Here is a 23,640-nt window from a genome sequence, read left to right as displayed (position 1 = left end):
TAGTAGGGTGTATATGCTGGGGATGTTGGCCGCCTCGAGGACTTCTGCGTTGGAGATATGGTCCTGCCACCTGATGCCAAGGATTCTCCGGAGGCAGCGAAGATGGCATGAATTGAGACGTCGCTCTTGGCTGACATACGTTGTCCAGGCCTCGCTGCCGTAGAGCAAGGTACTGAGGACACAGGCTTGATACACTCGGACTTGTGTGTTCTGTGTCAGTGCGCCATTTTCCCACACTCTGTTGGCCAGTCTGGACATAGCAGAGGAAGCCTTTCCCATGCACTTGTTTAATTCTGCATCGAGAGACAGGTTACTGGTGATAGTTGAGCCTAGGTAGGTGAACTCATGAACCACTTCCAGAGTGTGGTCGCTGATATTGATAGATGGGGCATTTCTGACGTCCTGCCCCATGATGTTCGTTTTCTTGAGGCTGATGGTTAGGCCAAATTCATTGCAGGCAGCCGCAAACCTGTCGATGAGTCTCTGCAGACACTCTTCAGTGTGAGATGTTAATGCAGCATAGTCAGCAAAGAGGAGTTCCCTGATGAGGACTTTCCATACTTTGGTCTTCGCTCTTTGACGGGCAAGGTTGAACAACCTGCCCCCTGATCTTGTGTGGAGGAAAATTCCTTCTTCAGAGGACTTGAATGCATGTTAGAGCAGCAGGGAGAAGATGATCCCAAACAGTGTAGGTGCGAGAACACAGCCCTGTTTCACACCACTCAGGGTAGGAAAGGGGTCTGATGAGGCGCCGCTATGCTGAATTGTGCCTTTCATATTGTCATGGAATGAGGTGATGATACTTAGTAGCTTTGGTGGGCATCCAATCTTTTCTAGTAGTCTGAAGAGACCACTTCTGCTGACGAGGTCAAAGGCTTTGGTGAGATCAATGAAAGCAACGTAGAGGGGCATCTGTTGTTCACGGTATTTCTCCTGTAGCTGGCGAAGGGAGAACAGCATGTCAATGGTGGATCTCTGCTCGAAAGCCACACTGTGCCTCAGGATAGACACGCTCAGCCAGCTTCTGGAGCCTGCTTAAAGCGACACGAGCGAAGACTTTCCCCACTATGCTGAGCAGGGAGATTCCACGGTAGTTGTTGCAGTCACCACGGTCACCCTTGTTCTTATAGAGGGTGATGATATTGGCATCGCGCATGTCCTGTGGTACTGCTCCCTCATCCCAGCACAGGCAAAGCAGTTCGTGCAGAGCTGAAAGTATAGCAGGCTTGGCACTCTTAATGATTTCAGGGGCAATGCCATCCTTCCCAGGGGATTTTCCGCTGGCTAGAGAATCAATAGCATCACAGAGATCCGATTTTGTTGGTTGTATGTCCAGCTCATTCATGACTGGCAGAGACAGGGTTGCATTGAGGGCGGTCTCAGTGACAACATTTTCCCTGGAGTACAGTTCTAGGTAGTGTTCCACCCAGCGGTCCATTTGCTTGCGTTGGTCAGTGATTGTGTCCCCTGATTTAGATTTGAGGGGGGCAATCTTCTTGACGGTTGGCCCAAAAGCTCTCTTAATGCCATCATACATCCCTCTGATATTTCCTGTGTCTGAGGCCAGCTGAATATGACTGCATAGGTGTTGCCAGTAGTCATTTGCGCAGCGCCTGGCTGTTTTGTGCAGCACTTCTGGCAGCTTTAAGTGCTACGGATGTTAACTCGCTGGGGGCTTTCTTGTAGTTCAGCCGTGCAATGCGCTTAGCTGCTATGACAGGTTCCAGCTCTTCAAAGTGAGATTGAAACCAGTCTGCATTCCACTTCACACAATTGCCATAGGTGGTCATTGCTGAGTCATAGATGGCGTCTCTGATGTGGGCCCACTTGGTCCCTGCATCCCCTGTGGGAGTGTTTTGGAGGGCTTTTTCAAGTGAATTTAGAAACTTGCGTAACAGCTGTGGATGAGAAATTCTGCTAGTGTTGATGCGCGGGCGGCCCTTCTGCTTGGAGTGATGCAGCTTCTTTGCTTTGAGGCTAACCTTGCTGCACACCAGGGAGTGATCGGTGTCGCAGTCCGCACTGTGGAAGCTGCGTGTGATTTGAACGCTGTTTAAAGAGGCTCGACTTGTGACGATGAGGTCCAGCTGGTGCCAACGACGTGATCTTGGGTGCCTCCAAGAAACCTGGTGACAGGGTTTAGTGTGAAAGAATGAGTTGGTGATGCAGAGGTTATGATAGGTACACAACTCAAGCAGTCTCTGTCCATTCTCATTCATCCTTCCAATGCCATAGCGCCCAAGGCAGGAGGGCCATGAGTCATGGTCGGCCCCAACCCTGGCATTAAAGTCCCCAAGCAGGAATAGGTGTTCGGTGTTGGGGATGCTACTAATGATATTATGGAGTTCCTCATAGAACTGGTCTTTAGCTTCAGGTGAGGAGCAGAGTGTTGGAGCCTAGATGCTGAGTAGCTGTACTAGACCAGAGGCGGTGAACAGTCGGATGGACAGTATGCGTTCCGAGCCATTTGAGGGTGGCTCTATCATGCTGAGCAAAGAGTTTCTGATGGCGAAGCCCACTCCGTGCTGTCTTGGTTCTTCAGGATCCCTACCCTGCCAGAAGGTGGTGTAGTCTTGCTCTCTTCGAGATTCGCTCGCAGGGAGGTGTCTCTCCTGAAGTGCTGCAATGTCCACATTGAATCTACTGAGCTCGTTGTTGATGATGACGGTCTTCCGAGAATCGTTGATTTGTGTAAAGTCTTCCGACAGGCCAGGACACATAGTTCTGACGTTCCAGCTTGCAAAACGAAGGGCTGGTACCTTCTTTCCCTTTTTTGGTCGTGCTGTTTGGTGCGGTGTTACAGTCCACTTGTCGGGCAATGACCCTGAGCTCCAAGCGCCCATTGAAACAGGTGGACTGTGGCGGGACAGAACCTTACTGACCGGGGGCTGTCCGGTTTGAGGCGGGCGGTAGCTGTCCAGTGAGATGCGATGACCTCTCCCACTGACAAAGGCAACCCGTGGCGCCCAACCTCTACGCCAATTGAGCTGGACTTATAACCCGTAATTGCTGCCTTCCGTGTTGATTTGGTCGCTGTGAGGCGACTACTGAGTGATCTCTCCATGGCGCATGCCTGGGCGGATGTATGGAGGTTGTGAGTTGCCCAAGCGTCAAAACCCTCTCGGCCTTCCAGGTGGGGTCCAAAGGAGTGCAGAGCACGATGTTTGGCACCAGTATGGCTGCCGGAACGGCCGGAAACATGCCAAAGGTGACACATGACCTCCTTCGGGGTTCCGCTCCGTATTTTCTGTTAGGGTTTACTCCCTTGCACAAGAACTATGGGGTGGTTATATTGGGGGACTTTAGTTACCCAAATATCATTTGAGATAATGTTACTGTAACATTTTGGGTTCCGCCAGGCCACTCAGCACCTGACCTCATTACAGCCTTGGTTCAAACATGGACAAAAGAGCTGAACTCAAGAGGCAAGGTGAGAGTGACTATCCTTGACATCAAGGCAGCATTTGACCAAGTATGGCATCAAGGACCCCTAGCAAAACTGGAGTCAATGGAATCAGGGGGAAAACCCTCCGCTGGTTGGAGTCATACCTAGTGCAAAGGAAGATGGTTGTGGTTGTTGGAGGTCAATCATCTGAGCTCCAGGACATCACCGCAGGAGTTCCTCAGGGTAGTGTGTAGTCCCAACCATCTTCAGCTGCTTCGTGAATGACCTTCCTTCAATCATAAGGTCAGAAGTGAGGATGTTCACTGGTGATTGCACAATGCTCAGCACCATTCGTGACCCCTCAGGTACTGAAGCAGTCTGTGTAGAAATGCAGCAAGACCTGGACAATATCCAGGCTTGGGCTGATGAACAGCAAGTAATATTCGTACCACACAAGTGCCAGGCAATGACCATCTCCAACAAGAGAGTAGCTAACCATCTCCCCTTGACATTCAATGACATTATAATCGCTGAATCTCCCACTATGAACGTCCTGGGGATTACCATTGACCAGAAACTGGAGTAGCCACATAAGTGGCATGGCTGCAAGAGCAGGTCAGAGGCTAGGAATCCTGTGGCAAGTAACTCACCACCTGGCTCCCAAAAGCTTGTCCACAAGGCACAAGTCAGGAATGTGATGGAATACTCTCCACTTGCCTGGATGGGTGCACCTCCAACAACACTCAAGAAACCCAACATCATCCAGGAAAAACAAAAGTCCGCTTGTTTGGCACCCCATCCACAAACATTCACTCCCTCCACCACTGACACACAGAGGCAGCAGTGTATACCATCTACAAGATGCACTGCAGCAACACACCAAGGCTCCTTAGACAGTACTTTCCAAACCCGCAACCTCTACCACCTAGAAGGACAAGGGCAGCAGATGCATGGGAACACCACCACTTGCAAGCTCCCCCCCAATCCACACACCACCCTGACTTGGAACTGTATTGCCATCCTTTCAGTGTTGCTGGGTCAAAATCCTGGAACTCCCTTCCTAACAGCACCTCACATGGACTGCAGCGGTTCAAGGTGGCGACTGACCAGCACCTTCGCAAGGGCAATTAGGGATGGGCAATAAAATGCTGGCCGAGACAGCGAAGCCCACATACCATGAATGAATAAAAAATACAAGAGGGGGAGCAATTTCTGAGTGTGTTCAGGATAGTAAATGGGTGACCATCCAGAAGAATAGGAAGAGGCAGGAGTGCAGAAGTCTTCAGGGTATGTGCCACTCTCACTGGAGACTGCTGTGAGTGACGACACCTTGAAGCAGCGCAGTCCAAACCATGGCACCAATGGGCAAGCAACTGCACATTTGGGGGGGGGGGGGGGGGGGGCAGGCAGTGGGCAGGAAACAGCAAACCGTAGAAATATAGTTGGTATAGGAGATTCCTCAGTTAGGTGGAAGACAGGCATTTCTGCAACCATCACTGAGACCCACATGGTGACGTGTTGCCTCCCTAGTGTCAGGGTAAAAGACATCACTGAGAGGTGTAGAATATTCTATACGGGGAAGGGAGTGAGCCAGAAGTTCTGGCATACATCACGAGCAATGAGATAAGAGAGGACAGGTATTGAGGTCCTATGGTCAGACTTTCAGGAGTTAGGGAGAGTTAAAAAGTAGAACCTCAAAAGGCAGCAATCTCCAAATTACTTCCAGTGCCATGTGCCAGCAAGAGTAGAAATAGGAAGACAGGGAGGATTGATGGCCTTGAGACAAGATGCAAGGGGGGGTAGGGGGAGGCTTCAGATTCTTGGAGCACTGGGGACAGTTTTGGGGCAGGGAGGCACCTATTCAAAAGGGACGGATCAACGTCCTAACGGGGAGGTTTAAACTACATTGGCGGGGTGGGGGGGGGGGGGGGGGGAGGAGGACATGGCCGTGGCCCCCAGCATATAGAAGTGGAAAAAAGGAACAAGGTGCATAAAGAGTGTGTTGGAATAGTACTAGAGAAGGAAGAATTACCATATTAGATAGGAACAAACTAAGAAGTACGATGAAGATTACATAGAAAGGTTTAGAATGCATGCACGTAAATGCATAAAGTGTGGTAAATAAGGTTGGTGAGCTTCAAACACTAATAGCCATGTGGGAATATGACATAGTGCAATAACAAACATGGCTTAAAAATTGAGAGTGTGGATGCTTAATAGTAAAAGGATACAGAAGTGTTCAGAAAAGCAAGGGAAAGAAAAAAGGGAGGTGGGGTAGCAGTACCATTTCGGGAGGACATTATTAGTGTTGCAAAGAGAGGGCATCCTTCAGAGGACAAGGACAGAATCGATTTGGTTAGAGCTGAGAAGCAAAAGAGTATGTTCATGCTGTTCATGCTATTGGGGGATGGGGTTTAAAGGGAAAGAAGGGGGAGGAATTACTGAAATGCGTTTGGAACTTCTTTGGCCAGTACATTCTCAGCCCACCTAGGAAGGAGGTGTTGCTGGATCTGATGCTGGGGTATGAGGTGGGCCAAGTGTCTATGGGGAAAGACTTGGGTAAAAGTAATCATATCATAAAGGTTTAGTTTTGTAATGGAGAAGATAAGGAACAATCTAAAGTAGAACTTCTAAATTGGAAGAGGGCCAACTTCAATAGGATGAGAGGGGATCGAGCCAGGGCAAAAACAGAACCAAAATTTAGCAGGAAGAACTGTAACAGAATAAAGGGTGATCTTTAAAGAAGAGATGTTCCAGGTACAGGCTAGGTATATCCCAGCAAGAGGGAAAGGCAGGGAAACCAAAAGCCAGGGCATCTTGGATAACTATGGGGACAGCGAATATCAAACAAAAAAAAAGGGTGCATGAAGCATCTCAGGTGAACTCTTCAAGCGGGAACCAGGCCAATTAGAATAAGTTGAGAGGTGAAATGAAGAGGAAAAGAGTGAATATGAGAATAGAATGGCAGTCAGCATAAAGAGGTAACCCAAAAACCTTCCACCCAGCATGTAAACAACACTGAGCCACATAAGGAGATAGTAGGATAGATGATAAAAAGTTTAGTCAAAGAGGTAGGTTTTAAGAAACATCTTAATGGAAAAAGAGGTAGAGAGACAGAAAGGCTTTGGGTGGCAATAGGGCCTAGGTCGCTACAGGTACAGCCGCTAATAGCACAGCAATGAAAATCCATGACGTGCAAGAGGCCAGAATTGTAGGAGCATAGAAATCTCGGAGGGTTTAAGGCTGGAGGAGGTTAGAAAATAGGGATGTAGGCGGAATTCAACTGTGGAGAAAATCACAAAGACTCTCCCATGTTGGGAGTCTTACTCTATTTCACACCAGAGTCAGGTCAGGCCCAACTCCAGATTTAGGCTCCAGATACATAATTGTAGGATGAATACACCCTCATTGTGCCTTAAACTTTACAAGAAAGAACACGAGATAGCCATTGAAATTAAATAAAGCATGAAATAAGGCTCCTGCATTTCTAACATGGGAAACTGTTTTCTATGGATTTAGTAGGAAGGGTGAACATTCTACAGTTTTACTACGTAACCTTTGGAGTTTTCACTATTTAAGATGAACATCACATTAGACTAAATGCATAGGCAGATTCCATGACAGGATAATATATATATATACATACATGGAAGTGCATATTTAATGGATCAAATGCCCTTTGCTTGTCCTGTGCTTTGTGTTCTTAAGGTGAAGAAAACAGAATTCTTCTGCTTTTTCATATCATAGTGACAGGTGATTCAATAGTCAGGGGAACAGCCAGGCGTTTCTGTGGACACAGACGCAAATCCAGGATGGTGTGTTGACTCCCTGGTGCCAGGGTCAAGGATGTCACTGAGCAGCTGCTGAGCATCCTGAAGGCGGACGGTGAACAGCCAGCAGTCGTGGTCCACATCAGAACAGACGACATAGGCAGAAAGAGGGAATTGGTCCTGCAGTCAGAATTTAGGGAGCTGGGTAAGAAATTAGCAAGCAGGGCCTCAAAAGTAGTAATCTCTGGATTAATCCCAGTGCCACATGCAAGGGAGTATAGAAATAGAAGGATAAAGACAGATGAATTCGTGGATGGAAAGATGGTGCAGGAGGGAGGGCTTTAGATTCCAGGGACATTGGGACCGGCTCTGGGGAGATGGGACCCGTACAGGCCGGACATGTTGCACCTGAACAGAGCCGGGACTGAGTTCCTTGCGGGATGTTTTGTTAGTGCTGTTGGGGAAGGTTTAAACTAGTCTGGCTGGGGGATGGGGGACCTGAGGGTAGACTCAGTTGGGACCCATAGCAACACCTTTTACTTGAAAGAAGTGAGGTACCCACATGGGTCCTAGTTATGCCCGTCTTTGTGGGATATATGGAACATTCCTTGTTCCTGTCCTACTCAAGCCCCCTTCCCCAACTCTTTTTCCGGTACATTGATGACTGTATTGGTGCAGTTTCCTGGTCCCACCCCGAACCGGAAAACCTTATCGACTTTGCTTCCAATTTCCACCCTTCTCTCACCTTTACATGGTCCATCTCCGACACTTCCCTTCCCTTCCTCAACTTCTGTCTCCATCTCTGGGGATAGGCTGTCTACTAATATTCATTATAAGCCCACCAACTCCCACAGCTACCTCCACTGCACTTCCACACCCTGCCTCCTATAAGGATGTCATTCCATTCTCCCAGTTTCTCCGTCTCCGACGCATCTGCTCTGATGATGCGACCTTCCACAACAGCGCTTCGGATATGTATTTCTTTTTCCTCAACCAAGGGTTCCCCCCAACTCTGGTTGACAGGGCCCTCAACCTTTTCCAGCCCATTTCCCACTCCTCTGCTCTCACCCCTTCCCCTCCCTCCCAGAACCGCAACCCCTTGTCCTCGCTTTCCACCTCAGCAGCCTCCATTTCCAAAGCATCATCCTCCTTATTTCCGCTACATCCAGCATGATGCCACGACCAAACGCATCTTCCCCTCCCTTCCCATCAACATTGCAAAGGGATTGTTCCTTCCGCGACACCCTGGTCCACTCCTCCATGATCCACAACACCTCGTCCCCTCCCTGAGGCACCTTCCCATGCAATCACAGGAGGTGTAATACCTGTCCCTTTACCTCCTCTCTCCTCACTATCCAAAGCCCCAAACACTCCTTTCAGGTGAAGCAGCAATTTATTTGTACTTCTTTCAATTTAGCATACTGTATTCGCTGCTCACCATGCAGTCTCCTCTACAATGGGGAGACCAAACACAGATTGGGTGACCGCTTTGCGGAACACCTTCGTTCAGTCCAAAAACATGACCCCAAGTTTCCTGTCGCTTGCCATTTCAACACAACCCCCACTCTCATGCCCACATCTCTGTTCTGGGCTTGCTGCAGTGTTCCAGTGAACATCAACATAAGGTTGAGCAACAGCACCTCTTTTACCAATTAGGCACGCTGCAGTTTACTAGACTGAACATTGAGATCAATAATTTCAGAGCATGACTAGGCCCTCTTTTTTATTTTGAGTTTTCTTTTTTCTCTTTTTTTGTTATTTTAGTTGGTTTCATAATTCATTTTTTTTTAAGTGTGCCTGCCCACTGTTTTGCTTCACGTTTGTGCTTTTGGCCAGGGCTGTTCATTATTCTGTCATTGAACACCCTTTCTGCACTAACACTTTATCTTTCACCACACCATTAACACACCCTTTGCCTTTGCTCCATGACCTTCTGGTCAGTTATTCTCTGTGACCCTCTGTCCTATCAACACCTTCCCTTCTGTTATCTCTTGCACCACCCCCGCTTCACTTGCTTAAAACCTGTTACATTTCTAACCTTTGCCAGTTCTGATGAAAGGTCACTGACCTGGAACGTTAACTCTGCTTCTCTCTCCACAGATGCTGCCAGACCTGCTGAATATTTCCAACACATTTTGTCTTTATTTCTGCATTTATATAGCACTTTTAATGTAGAAAAAAAGTCCCAAGTTGCTTCAGAGGTGGAATCAGAAATAAATGGATGGACAACAGGCCAAAGAGGATCAAAATTCTTAGTGGTCTGTACAATTTTTGTTTTAACTGAGGGAACAAAAATAATAATGATGACCAGCATTATCATCCCTTCCCTCAGTTCCTCTCCTCCAGATTCCCTTAGATGCAAGGACTGTTGTTGGGGAATATTTTGAAACATGCCATGCTTAAAAAAGATTTTGACACAACATCCAACCAAAATGATTGTCAGGATTATTCACATTCATAAGCATTCATTTTACATCACAGGGAGGATGACGATGAAGACACAAACACATCCCCTTTCCAGCCTGGCTATCCAGGATCATCTCATCCAACTAAAGTAGCAATGAACACAACTGCATTTCCCCATTCCAGAATAGTAGTACATCTTTCCTTTCCTCTGTCACAGACTGTTACAGCATCCTCTTGGTCACAATGCTGAAATAAAAGCTATCACATAACATCCACTCTAAACCAACTTTATCAAACAAATCATCCAAGGGCGGCACAGTGGCGCAGTGGTTAGCACCGCAGCCTCACAGCTCCAGCGACCCGGGTTCAATTCTGGGTACTGCCTGTGTGGAGTTTGCAAGTTCTCCCTGTGTCTGCGTGGGTTTCCTCTGGGTGCTCCGGTTTCCTCCCACATGCCAAAAGACTTGCAGGTTGATAGGTAAATTGGCCATTATAAATTGCCCCTAGTATAGGTAGGTGGGAGGCAAATATAGGGACAGGTGGGGATGTGGTAGGAATATGGAATTAGTGTAGGATTAGTGTAAATGGGTGGTTGATGGTCGGCACAGACTCGGTGGGCCGAAGGGCCTGTTTCAGTGCTGTATCTCTAAACTAAACTAAACTAAACATTCCACAAAAAGTCAACTAATCACCCTTGTGCATTTCCTTAGTGCTATCTTGCGGGTACCTTTGCCTGGCCTCATGCTCCTATGCAATATTACACCTGTGGCAGCAGCCTTTCAGTGCAAGAGTCTGCAGATGGCCTACTAGGATGCCCTTGAGCAGGTCTGACCCCAGAAGGCCAGACATCAGACTGCACCACTTCAGCATGTGCAGCAGCAGTCGGGACTGGTTGCCTGACAGATAACAGCAAGGGCACTGGCAGAGTGGCAGGGGTGGGAGAAGAGATCAGGTTTCTGCTCCACAGAGCCGCTGCCACTCTCCCTGGGTTGGTGCCTCAGCAAGCCTAGTAATCTGTTTCAGAACGGATCATTGTGACACCCTACAAGCCCCTTTTGACACTGGTATCCACAGCCATTTTGGCAGCAGTCTGAGTCTGCATAGTAGCAAGCAATGCTGGTATGGCAACAAGCTGAGATTGCATGACTTCAGTCTGAGCTTCTACTGTAGCACTCAGATGTCAGGTGGCATCTGCTTGTGCTGCAATGGAAGCTGGCACATCATCCATCAAACACTGCATTATGGTTGAGTCTGTAAGTGTTCCTATGGAATTGGCCACCACTTCCACAGTAGAAAGAATGGACTCCAAGCTGTGCATAAAACGCTGTGCCAAGTTTGTGCTAGACTCCTCCATGTTCCTTGACAGTGACCACAGACTTTCTGACAGGCCTGCCAATGCACAAAGCATTTCACCTTAAATGTTCAGTTTATTTTCTTCACACAACACCAAAGTCCTCATTCAAGTCATCTGCAGCAGAACTCGTGTGAGACTTCACCCTCTGGGGAGCAGGCATCCTTTATCTTTTAGTTTTATGTTGTCTTATCTAGCTGGCCACGGCTGCATTTTTTTTGGCAAGTAGTGCTCTTGTCTCTTAGGGTATAAACTGGTCCTGCAACACATTGAAGTCTTTATATGAATACCTCCCACTAATCTTCTAACTCATTAGCCATTAACAGATTTGTCCAGTTTATTATGGACAGTCTCTGACTTATTGCATTAAAATCAGCCCTATCTAAATCTAGAATCTTAGTAGCTATTTCAGATTACACTCTTTCAAATGCTGCATTTAACTCAATCATATTATGATCGCTATTACATAAATGTTCACACACCGTTAGGCTGTTAACAAAATTTGGCACATTACTAAGGCTAATATGGTGCGTCCCCTTCTTGGTTCTGTTGCAGAAAACTATCCTGAACACACTGAACTTTGACATGCATCGGTCTGCTGATTAAACTTCTCCATTAAAATCACTCTGCCTTTGCTACTTACTTGTTTAATCTCTTTATTTCTGCAATTAACCAGTTCACAGCTGCTACCAAGAGGCCAATATACAACTCCCACTAGGCTTAAATCCTTTTCTATTTCTTAATTATACCCATAAAGTTTTCACTGCCTGCATACGACTCATTAGATCCTCAGTGATCACTGAAGTAATTCTATCCTTAATCACCAAGGCCCTGCCCCCCACCCCCGCCTACCATTTTTCCTATCTTTCTTGTAGACCATATAATCTGGTAGATTTAGTTCCCAATCCTGATCATCTTGCAGCCATCTCTCAGTAATGGCTACCACGTCGTACTGCGCCTGCAATTAATTCAATTTGTTCCTTAGGCTCTGTGCATTTGGATAAAAAATGTTTATTTGGGCCACATAACCTAACTTGCTCTAATATTTTATTTGCATGTTTCTTACTTCCCTCTCCTAGTTTAATTGCCTTACATCTTTTCGCTTTCCCTCTACCTGTAGCTCCTAAAATAATTTCTGACTGTTACTCTAGTCTCGTGTTTGTTTTCAAATGATTATTTATACTATCTTCTCCATCTGAGCCCTCCAACCACCAGCCTCGACCAACACCAACCCACCGCCACATTTTCTAGTTTAAAGTCCTCGCAAGCAGCCTACTTATTCTTTTCACTAGGACCCCAGTTCCAGCCTGGTTCAAGTGGAGTAATTTACTGTCCCAATATTAGTACCAGTGTTCATAAAAAGGAACCCTTCTTTCCAACACCACTCCTTTAGCCATGTATTCACTTCAATTATCTTGCTTATTCCAATACTAATTAGCATGCGGCTTGGGTGATAGAGATTACAACCAACACACCCTCTAATTTTTTTCTTGCAATGTGCAGGTGATTTAAGTGCACAGCCCTTTTAATTTCTATTTGTGCCACCATGCGCGTGTGGTAACTCAAAGGAGCCAACTTGTGCACTGCCTGCATGCAATTTTTGGGTTGCTGCACAACCATATGATTTAGAGGGAACACTGATTACAACCCTTGACGTCCGGTTCTTTAGTTTAGTTCTGAGTTCCTGGTACCATCCAAACAGAACCTCTCATGTTGTTGTTTCCAACATGAGATCTCAATGTCTGGATCCTCCCATTTCCAACATCCTTTCAAGCCTCCCACTCTGGCACCAGGTTGGCAACAACCCCGTGGAACCCTTGATCCTGCTGACAAAGGATGCTATCTGTCACCCTAATTACAGAATCCCCTACAACTACTGCATTATGTTCCCCCTCCTCCTCAATTTGAACAGCCTGCTGTTCCAAGATGCCAGATCAGCATTTCAGCTGTCCTTCCAACAGCCTTTATCCTCGTTCGTATCAAGAACACCGTTCCTGTTGGATAGGATCAGTTTCTACGGATCCTTGTTCTCCATCTTACCTGGGTTCCCCTTATTCTGTAAACTATCAGTCACATTAAGTACATTCTGATCGTATACCTCTCTATGAGGTGTGACTGAGGTCTGAAGCAAACTGTCCAGATACTTCTCGCCCTCTCATGTGTCAGTGTGTCTCTAACTTGCACTCCAGCTCAGAGACACTGAGCCAATGAGATCCAAGACAGATACATCTACTGTAGATGTGTTTGTTCCGGACAGTCTCGCTGCCCACAACATTACTGGCACACTGTTTATGACAACTTTGTGACCATCCTTTAAAATTGACAATTGGTTAAAACACAATGTTAAGGACTAGTCCTTTCACTTTTAACAGCATCGAGGAACATTACTGCTTATGTTAGCCAGATCATTGACAGTGGCTCATTTTAGAACTGTGCCCTAGGCAGATTCTGGACACTTTCATAATTCACAAACTCCTAACCTTGGCAGAATCTCCAACAAAAATTACCTCTGTTGCTTTTGGGTTTAGTAGCATTCTCAAAGTCACAAATTCGCTCCCAGTTGTCACGCACTGCCTCAGGTGTCATTTGTTGATCCTTTTGCCTTACAATAGCACCCAATGTTCGCTCCCAACGCACTAATGACAGAGAAAATAAAGGACAGTTACACAATTACTGATTCAAAACAAGTATCATGAAAATTGTTTCCAAGACTAACGTATATACAGAAGCAAAAAAATTTATTTGAACTTCTGATCAGCTTTTTGAAAATTTACTGAAGTTTCCATTTTTAGACATTTCTCAGTACCTGTATTTGAACAAGCATTTGTGCTACTTAAAAAAGCATCCAAATATAAAATGATTAAATTGAAATTCGAAATAAGCTGAACCTTCAAGTGTACTGCTGATTTGAGGATTCAAATATGCTTCATGTTTTATATTGAACACCTCATATCAATGTACTTTAATGGAGTTTTGTGAAGAAATAAATACATTTCTTAGAAAACATCAATCTTGAAAATTAAAGGGATTTGGTTCATGGTAAGTCGACATAAATTATTCCTTAAAAAAAGAATCACTGCTTCCACTCCCCCTCCCTTTAATTATAGGGTCAACGGCTCAATTGGTAGCACTCTTGCCTCAGAATCAACAGACTGCAGCTTCAAGCCCCACTCCAAGACTTCAGCACATAATCTATGCTGACATTTCAATGTAGTATTGAAAGAGTATTGCATTATCAGAGTCGACGTAAAATCAAGGTCCCATCTGCCTGTTCAGGTGGACCCAAAGGAACCCAGGACAGTATTCAGAGCAGCAGGAAGTCTGGGTATCTTTGCCAACATTTTACCTCACCAGCAGCAGCAATGTGATCAGTCATCTCATTTGCTGTTTATGGATAATGCCGAATAAAAATTGCATATCACATTTGCTTCCAAAACAGTGACTAGACTTCAGAAATAATTCACTGAATACAAAATGCTTTGGGATGTCCTAGAGACATGATCTAAATGCAAGTTTTTGCTTTCTTGCTGACTGAATTTTTTTTTTCTGACATGTACACTTCTTTCGGAGCTCATCACAGCTGAAAATTGCATAATTTTCCAGACCAATGGAAACTGGGACATGAAGACTGAGCACCCTGTCTAAAGCTTCCATACACCTCACAACTCTGCTTGTTATAATCAGTGGAGAGTCTCTCAGTCTCCAAGACACTCATCTCAGTCCCAGGACATCACTGCAGGAGTTCCTCAGGGTAGTATCCTAGGCTCAACAACCTTCAGATGCTTCATCAACGACCTTCCCTCCATCATAAGGTCAGAAGTGGCAATGTTTGCTGATGATGGTGCAATGTTCAGCACCATTAGCAACTCCTCAGATACTGAAGTAGTCAGTGTCCAGATGCAGCAAGACCTGGACAACATCCAGGCTTGGCCCAATAAGTGGCAAGTAACAGTCATGCCACACAAGTACCAGGCAATGACCATCTCCAACAAGAGAAAATCTAACCATATCCCCTTGACATTCAGTGGCATTACCATCGCTGAATCCCCCACTATCAACATCCTGGGGGTTACCGTTGACCAGAAACTGAACAGCCACATAACTACTGTGACTACAAGAGCAGGTCAGAGGCTGGGAATTCTGCGGCAAGTAACTCACCTCCTGTCTCCGCAATGCCTGCCCGCTCACTACAAGGCACAAGTCAGGACTGTGATGGAATACTCTCCACTTGCCTGGATGAGTGCTGCTCCAACAACACTCAAGAAGCTTGACACCACCCAGGAAAAAGCAGCAAGCTTGACTGGCACTCCATTTACCACCTTAAACATTCACTCCCTCCACCAATGCACAGTGGCAGCAGTGTGTACCATCTACAAGATGCACTGCAGCAACTCACCAAGGCTTCTTCGACAGCACCTTCCAAACCCATGACCTCTACCACATAGAAGGACGAGGGCAGCAGATGCATGGGAACACCACCACCTGCAAGTTCCCCTCCGAGCTACACACCATCCTGACTTGGAACTATATCGCCATTTCTTCACTGTCACTGGGTCAAAATCCTGGAACTCCCTAAGAGCACTGTTGATGTGGATTGCAGCAGTTCAAGAAGAAACCACAAATAATTAAAAAAGCACACTTTTACACAAAGACAGAGAAATGCTAAGGGTTACTTTCCTTTCTTTATTGTTAAAAAACACATTTAATGCCTCCAGAGTCATATGAAGGTAACATCTGTACACCTTAAAAACCATTGACCAAAAAGCATGAAAGCAGAATTTCAAAACTCATGGGATTAATATAACCATAAATACAGCTAGAATCTACTACAAATAATGAAGATGGAATTTTCAACAATAGATATAACAGTGGTATGAAATCACAGGTGAAATAGGAACTAGGACAAAGAGGGCTGATAGTGAACATCAAAATTCAGAACAAATAAAATTTCAAACCTTAAAGACTGCCATAGGAATACTGGAACACAGGAAAAGGAGTGTGCCATTTAGGCCCTCAAGTCTATGTTATATATTAGGCAGCCAAATCCATTAATGCATCTGGTCAACCACAAACATTACTCCACTGATAATCTAGCATTTTTTCACCCATTTTTGTGGCTCGTGTCATAATTGTCAATGTATCACAAACTGTGGTTCACCAAGAAAACTCACACCTATCATTGACTTATTTTTGAGAGTGAACATTTTTTGGTGTATCTTTTAAAGATAAATGAGCATTAAGCATAATATCCAAGAAAACTGGTTATCAAAATGCCTACATATTACTGATAGACAACTTTCTTATGGCTGGCAAAATGTTGGACTGCTTATGGGCAAGGAGTATGCAAAAAGCTTGCAAGAAGCCTGCTGGTTTACAAGCTGCTTGTGATAAAATGACATGGTTGGCAGACTGCCTGTGTTAGGCAGTAGTTATAGGTTTTACAGTCCTGACAATGATCGAAGCTCAGGTGGACCGAAGTTGCTCTGAAACAGTACAGACATATGGGTTCTATGGATATTTGAGACTGAAAGGCATTCAGAACCAGATTAGGCTTGTCTATTCAACATTCTTTTATGAACAGCACACTGAATGAACAAAAAAGGATAGCGTTCTACATAAACCTCAAAAGAAAGTTGGTATCACTTCAAAGGAAAAATCCAAATTAGGATTATCCTGATGAATAGTTAAATATCTACAGTTACTAAACATTACCATGTAATACACTTCTTTTCAGGATTTCTGGACTTTAGTCACTTCCTTCCCACCCCTCCAAGCGAACACATCAGTACCTGAGGCCAGTCACTATTTGAATAAAAAAGGCAAATACTGCAGTAAACTCTACAGAAAGTGGTTTGTGTTTGTTAACTTGAATTCAGTGTCACTACTTATCCGATGTTTAACTGCCCAAATCTTGTGATCAAGCCATTTTGAACCCTAAAATGTATACTTTTCTAATCTCTGAACAGCTATGGCCAAGAAAATTGAAAAATGGATTTTTAAAAATTGTACAGTGCAATATTGCAGTATGTAAAGTGTGTTGAGGAGACAAGAAAGACTATCCTTATTCAGTGACAATATAATGCTGTCAGATATATTAACTTTTTCAATTCTGAATGCAAGATCTTGAAAGCTACGGATATTGCATCTCTTTTATTTAACAAATTCCCAACTTCATTTTCTGGCAAGATTTCTTTGCAAAATGATATACTTCTTAAAATAAATATATAGACTCCAATAATGCCATAATAAAAAAAGCAATAAAATATTTTATTTTAAGATCCTTATTTTAAAAAATAAAGTTCCTGGTATCAAGGAAAAATGACGCACATAAACTCTCTTTTTTAAGCAGCTACTGCAAGTTAAAAACTAACAAATTGCTCAGACAGGGTCTGGACCTCAAATAACTACTGTTTAAGTGATACAAACTGTAGCCAATCTTTAATGGTCTTTACACTTGTTGGGGTGCAATTTTTTTCAAAAATGTCTTATCCCTTCCTGTAGATTTGGATTGTCCCAATACTAGACAAAACATTCCTATGTACTGCAAACATACCACATGGGGGGAGAAATGATAATACATCAACCCTACTCTGCAAATAGATATGGGTTTATCAAAAAAATAGCTGGATTAACAGTCTTAGATTATGTTGTTTCTTTTATAACAAATAATGACATATCTTGCACTCTACAAAAATTTAATGCACACATTTTCTGCCTTCAGCTTCCAATTCCAAACTATGCTCTCCAACTAAAAATCCTTGGTGAAGCAGATGCTATCCTGGTCTTAGTAAATTACTATTTGCAAGGTCATTAATCACTTGCTGGAAGGTGTGAGCACTAAACAGAAATTTACAATCGAGAATAAGTTTACTCTTCTTTCACATCCTTTTAAAATGTTCACCCTGTCAAGGCACTTTATCAGAAAATATATCACATATTAGAACACTCTGGCTTTTAATGCTGATTTAAATAGTCTTAAAATACAGTTGCATTTATTCTCATGCCTCACCTACAATTCTAGATAAATCAAATGACAACTGCCATCTAGCATTTAAAATTGATGCTGTAAGGTGCTCATATGGCAAAATTCTTGACCTACAGTACCAAGAGGTAAAGGCCTGTTCAGGTCAGGAAGTAAAAACCCGACCCGAACCCGAACCCGACCACTGGAATGGTTACCTACCTTGATTCCATAGTGCACTCACTCACTGTACCACTTTTGGATTAAAGAAGCTGCAGCACAAGCGTGATGACGTCATGGAGATGCTCACTCGCTCACTGTGCAGACTCAGAGTTTCCCTCCCTGATGTCCCGGACTCCAGCTCAGGTAAGTTCTTCAACTTTTACACTCTCCACTCCAGCAGAGCAAAATGAAAGACTTCCTGTGTGTGTCTGACCTGGACCCGGCCCGGCCCCGACACCACGTCAGGCCCCGTCAGGTTCAGGTCGGGTAGCAGGCCTTTACCAAGAGGTAAATTCAAGCCAATTGCAAATTTGCCTACATACACACGCACAAACCACCTGTGCAGGTATGCATATGAGTATATATAGTAATCTATATATTATAGATATAAAAAATATACACACACATTACATATAGATATATATCTCAATTGAACAGATGCTACCCACCTCCTACAGGCCAATGAAGTACATTATTGGTAGCCAGATGCCCAGCTACATCAGCAACTGTACAGGCACATGGCCCAGTGGAGCACTTAAAGAAAAATAGGACGAGAATATGCCCTTAATTGTAGAGTAACATATCCTCACGAGATTAATATCACTACCCTCAAGAAAAGAAAACTTCACAGACTTTGAAAATTTTTGCACAGATGCTGATGTCTTAATGTTCAATAATTTCAGAAAAAAAAACAGAAGATTGCAATTATTCAGAGATCAGTGCTAAGAGAGCTATATTCAAGCTGTTACTTTTCTGTATTCTCCTTTCCTAGTGACAGCATTTAGAACTGTGAAGGTTTAGATGTGCAAACAAATAAAAATTGAACAACGGATGGTGACTGCAATGAATTTAAACTAAGGAAAGCACCATGGGAAGTTAGTCCCACCTCAGCAGGGTTGTCAATCTTAGAAGAAAACATAATTACATTGGAGAAAATGCCAAAGACTTTTTTGAGAAGGAGGGAAAGGATAACACTATAGCACAGATGTAATAAATGGAGAAACAAAGGGAAGCTTCACAGCTTGAAGAAAATGCTGCAAAGAAGCATGAGCCTGTTATCTCCTTCAAAACTGCAATTAACACAATAAAAATGCTGCATTCGAAACTTGCCTCATATGCTGAAATGCAGGAGCAAGATTTCCCATCATAATTTAAAAAGGAGCTGCAATTTTGAACTTTATTTTTTTGCAATCTTTTACATGGCAACAGCTGTTCAGTTGCTCGGTGTCATGAAAATATTTTGTATAGATGTCTAACAAAAGCCCTGCAGTTTAAATTGCAGGGAGGCGGTGACGTAGTGGTACAGTCACTGAACTAGTAATCCAGAGACCAGGTGAATACTCTGGGGACATGGATTCAAGTCCCACCACGGCAGATGGTGAAATGTGAATTCAATTGATGAATCTGGAATCTAAAGCTAGTCTAATGGTAACCATGAAATCATTGTCGATTGTTGTAAAAACACATCTGATTCACTAATGTCCTTGAGGGAAGGAAATCTGCTGTCCTGATCTGGTCTGGCTGACATGTGACTCCAGACCCACTGCCATGTGGTTGACTCTCAAATGCCCTCTGAAATGGCCTAGCAAGCCAATCAAGGGCAATTAGGGATGGGCAATAAATGCTGGCCTAGCCAGTGATGCCCACATCACACAAACGAATAAAAAAATTAAGCTCAACAGAGTTTAACAGCAGAAACTAAATGGCCATTTACTTATATATTTAGGCACAAGAGTAAGCGTCGGAACAAAAAAAAAATTAAGGCCAAACAAGCCCATCCAACGATCAACCCCACCTAGTTACGATCTCCTGCAATCCAGGTTATGTTACTGGACTAGTAACCCAGAGGCCTCAACTCTGTCATGAAAAGCACTATATAAATTCAACTCATTAGGTTTTTTTTATTTGTACGGTCTTCTGGCATGCTGATATGCTATTTATACTAGCAATTTATTCCACCACCCTTTGGCTGGAACATATTCATTCTTACTCCTAACTTCAACATTTTTAAACCTGTGTCCACTTAAATTTAAACTCCATCACTGAATATTTATATCTGGTTTTTAGAATTATTTTCAATTCTCCCATGCAGCTAGGTCATGATTCACAACCTTTCTTAATAAAATCAGCGCAAAATGAGAAGAAAAAATGAAAACTCCAAATGTCTCTATTAGTGCTGAACTCTGAATAATTGGAATATGTTGGTGTGAAATTATTAAGTATTATTTAGATATTTGCTCTGCTGGACCCAATCTCCCTTCCTTCTCAAGCACAAACAAACACCAAAGACCTGGCTTGCTCAACCTCATGGGCTCAATTTTACCAGCCCTCAGACGTCGGGGGTCATGGTGGGGGGTGGCAGGGTCTGGAAAATTCTTTCAGAAGAGGCCCGTCACGATCCCCAACGCTGGGAAGGCCCCGCTACATTTTACCAGCGGCAGCAAGGCCTGGTGTGGCCCCCCCACCCCACTGCTTGGCAGTGGAGCCATAACAATATGGAAATCTCAATATGGAAATGAATGTAAATAAATTTAAATAAACTTACCTGGCCCCGACAGTCGTCCCACACTGATATTCCGGCCGCTGGCAAGAACTCCCACGCCTTCGGATCTGCGCACAGACATCCGAAGCGTGACACTGGTGGGAAGCGGGTAGGAGTGAAATTCTCCGGGCAGGGACAGGAGGGAAGCAGTGAAAACTGTTTGAATTGGCTGAGGCGATGGTGGGAAGGGGCTGAAGGGCAAAGATTATAAAGTTTGGGGGTGAAAGGTCAGGACCTGCAAAAATGGTATTTTGGGGTTGGCAGAGGGAATAAATATATAGTTTGCTCATTGGGGAGTGAAAAAGTGGCTTTGATGTTTAATTCGCTGTTTTTATTTAAATGAAAGGTGAAGGTCTCTTTAAAAATTTTAATCATTTGTCAGTGTTTGAAACCCTTTAAAAATGGCAACGGCACTTGCGCGGTGGTGCCGGATGCCATTGCCGGACACGGAGTGGACACCCCCTCTAAGTCATCAGCCCCCTCCCTTTAAATGAGCCCCCGCACATAATACAGCAGGGGCTCAGCGACGGACAATCCGTGTGGGTGGAGCAACTTCAAAGGGCACTGCCACGATTTGGGACGCGCTCATAAAATTCAGGCCCATGCCTCCGCATTAGTCTAGGCCTCTGGATTACTTGTCCAGTAACATAACCACTATACTACCATCCCCATTTTTGAGATATAATTCAGGCAGGAGTATAAACAAGAGAACAGGTCTTAGAAACAGAGAGACAGACAAAGAAGGAATACAGAAAAAGTGGAAGACACAGGTAGAAAAAGATTAAGAGTAGGAGTCAAACAAATACATTTCCATGGAAAGAGACACAAATTTCAATTACACTTCTGTTTGCAAGCAATAGCAAAGGAAAACAGCACATATATAATAGGGTTAGATGACTTAGGGTGGGAAGAGGCTCATTTGGAGAATAAAAAGTGCATAGACCAGTTGGGTCGAATGGCCTGTTTCTGTCCTGTAATATCTTTGTAATATATACAAGACCATTAACAACAATAAAGCAATGTACCATTCAACCAGGATGTTAGTTACAGAATTGGAATTTTAAGAAATTAGACCAAAATTTAAAAATAAAAAAACTTTAGCGGTTTGTTTACAATTCTATTGTATATCCATATTTTGCACACTATATTTTGAAGATCTTGCTTTATTAAGATCAGAGTGGGAGAAAGTGGTACAAAAAAAGCAGAATTAAAGGCTGTTTATCTGAATGCACGCAGCATTCGTAACAAGATTGATGAAGGATAGCACAAACAGCAATAAATGGGTATATGATATAACCATTAAAAAAAAAAACATGGTTGAAAGGTGACCAAGGCTAGGAAATAAAAATACAAGGCTATTTGACATTTTGGAAGGATAGGGAGAAAGGAAAAGGAGGTGTGGCAGCTATATTAATGAAGAACGAGATCAGTGCAGTAGTGAGAAAGGATCTTGGCTCGGAAGACCAACATGCAGCATCTGTTTGGGTGGAGATAAGAAACAGCAAAGACGTAATTTGTGGGAGTCGTCTTTCGGCCCCCTAACAGTAGCTACACAGCAGTACAGAGTATAAATCAGAAAATAATAGAGGCTTGTACGAAAGGAACTACAATATTCGTGGGCAATTTTAATCTTCATATAGATTGGACTAACCAAATTGGCAAAGATAGCCTGGAGGATGAATTCATAGAGTGTATTAGAGGCAGTGCCTTGGAACTGTATGTGCTGGAACCAACCCGGGGGTCGTCAATTTCAGACTTGGTAATGTGTGATGAAAAAGGATTAATAAATGACCCCAGTGAAGGATCCTCTAGGCAAGAGTGATCATAACATGATGGAATTTCACATTCAGTTTGAGGTTGAGAAATCTAGGTCTGAAGTTAGTGTCTTAAACTTAAATAAAGACATTTACAAGGGTATGAAGACAGAGTTGGCTAAAGTGGACCAGGAAAATACGTTAAAAGGTAAGACGGTAAAGAAGCAGTGGCAGACATTTCAGGAAACATTTCATAACTCTCAAAGATATACTCCATTGAGAAAGAAAGACTATGAGAAGGATGCACCATCCGTGGCTAACCAAGGAAGTTAAGGATGGTATCAAATTGAAAGAAAAGGCATGCAATGCTGCAAAGCATTGTATTGCAAAGTAGGCCAGAAGATTGGGAATATTTCAGAATCCAGCAGAGGATCACTAAAAAAACGGAGGGAGAAATTAGAGTATGAGAATAAACTAGCAAGAAATATAAAAACAGACAGTAAAAGCTTCTACAAATCTATAAAAAGGAAGAGAGTAGCTAAAGTAAGCATTGGTCCCTTAGAGGATGAGACTGGCGAATTTTCCCCATCAGACGGCTGTGAGGACTTCAAGCAACATCGGACTGTAAATCTGCAAGCATTCTAATTTTTTCTATTTTAAATGTTGTTTATATCTTCATAGTGTTTAAGAATTAAAGTTTTTCCAATTAAACAGTTAATTTGTTGATCCAAAGACACCTGGTTTGGTTAGGCTCATTTGGGGGTTAATAGATGGTATAATTTGGCTGGGTCTTTCTTTAATTTGGAAAGTTTAAAATGATACGTTAGGCAATCAGTGGAGGGACGGGATTAAATTAACATTGCGTTTCTCCCACCACAATCAGAATCATATATTTTGATTGGGGGCTTAGAATGGAGCGGTCGGTCATAACACAAGCAAAACTGCTCCCGTGGTAGATGGTACAAGTACCAGGGGACACAGATTGAAAGTCTTGGGCAAGAGATGAAGGGGGGATGTGATCGTCAAGAAAAACGATATGCCAAATAAGGACTATTAATTCATCAGCTGGCAACTTACATGATGCTTATAATGGGAAAAATCTTGGTTAACTTTTTAAAAACTGGCTGCCAAGATGGCCACCGCAATTTGCATCTGAAACACCTTTTCACAGTCCAAGGCATCCAACCGGAGACAGAGGTCTGAGGAGCACGGACCCAGAATAATGGCTTGCTCTAAGTGATTGAATTAC

The 23,640-nt window shown here is 43.7% G+C and overlaps 1 protein-coding gene across 2 annotated transcripts in view; it reads right to left on the bottom strand.

Annotated features, from left to right (window-relative positions):
- Positions 1–23,640, bottom strand: part of hsd17b4 (hydroxysteroid (17-beta) dehydrogenase 4) — a 220,068-nt gene that overhangs the window by 139,873 nt on the left and 56,555 nt on the right. For both annotated transcript variants that reach the window (XM_068029896.1, XM_068029897.1), the window contains exon 11: positions 13,420–13,548. In XM_068029896.1, the coding sequence (XP_067885997.1) occupies positions 13,420–13,548 (129 nt within the window). The remainder of the gene's footprint in view (positions 1–13,419; positions 13,549–23,640) is intronic.

Source organism: Heterodontus francisci, chromosome 4 (genome assembly GCF_036365525.1).
Source record: "Heterodontus francisci isolate sHetFra1 chromosome 4, sHetFra1.hap1, whole genome shotgun sequence".
NCBI classification, from domain to species: Eukaryota; Metazoa; Chordata; class Chondrichthyes; order Heterodontiformes; family Heterodontidae; genus Heterodontus; species Heterodontus francisci.
This window is presented reverse-complemented; position numbering and strand designations above follow the sequence as displayed.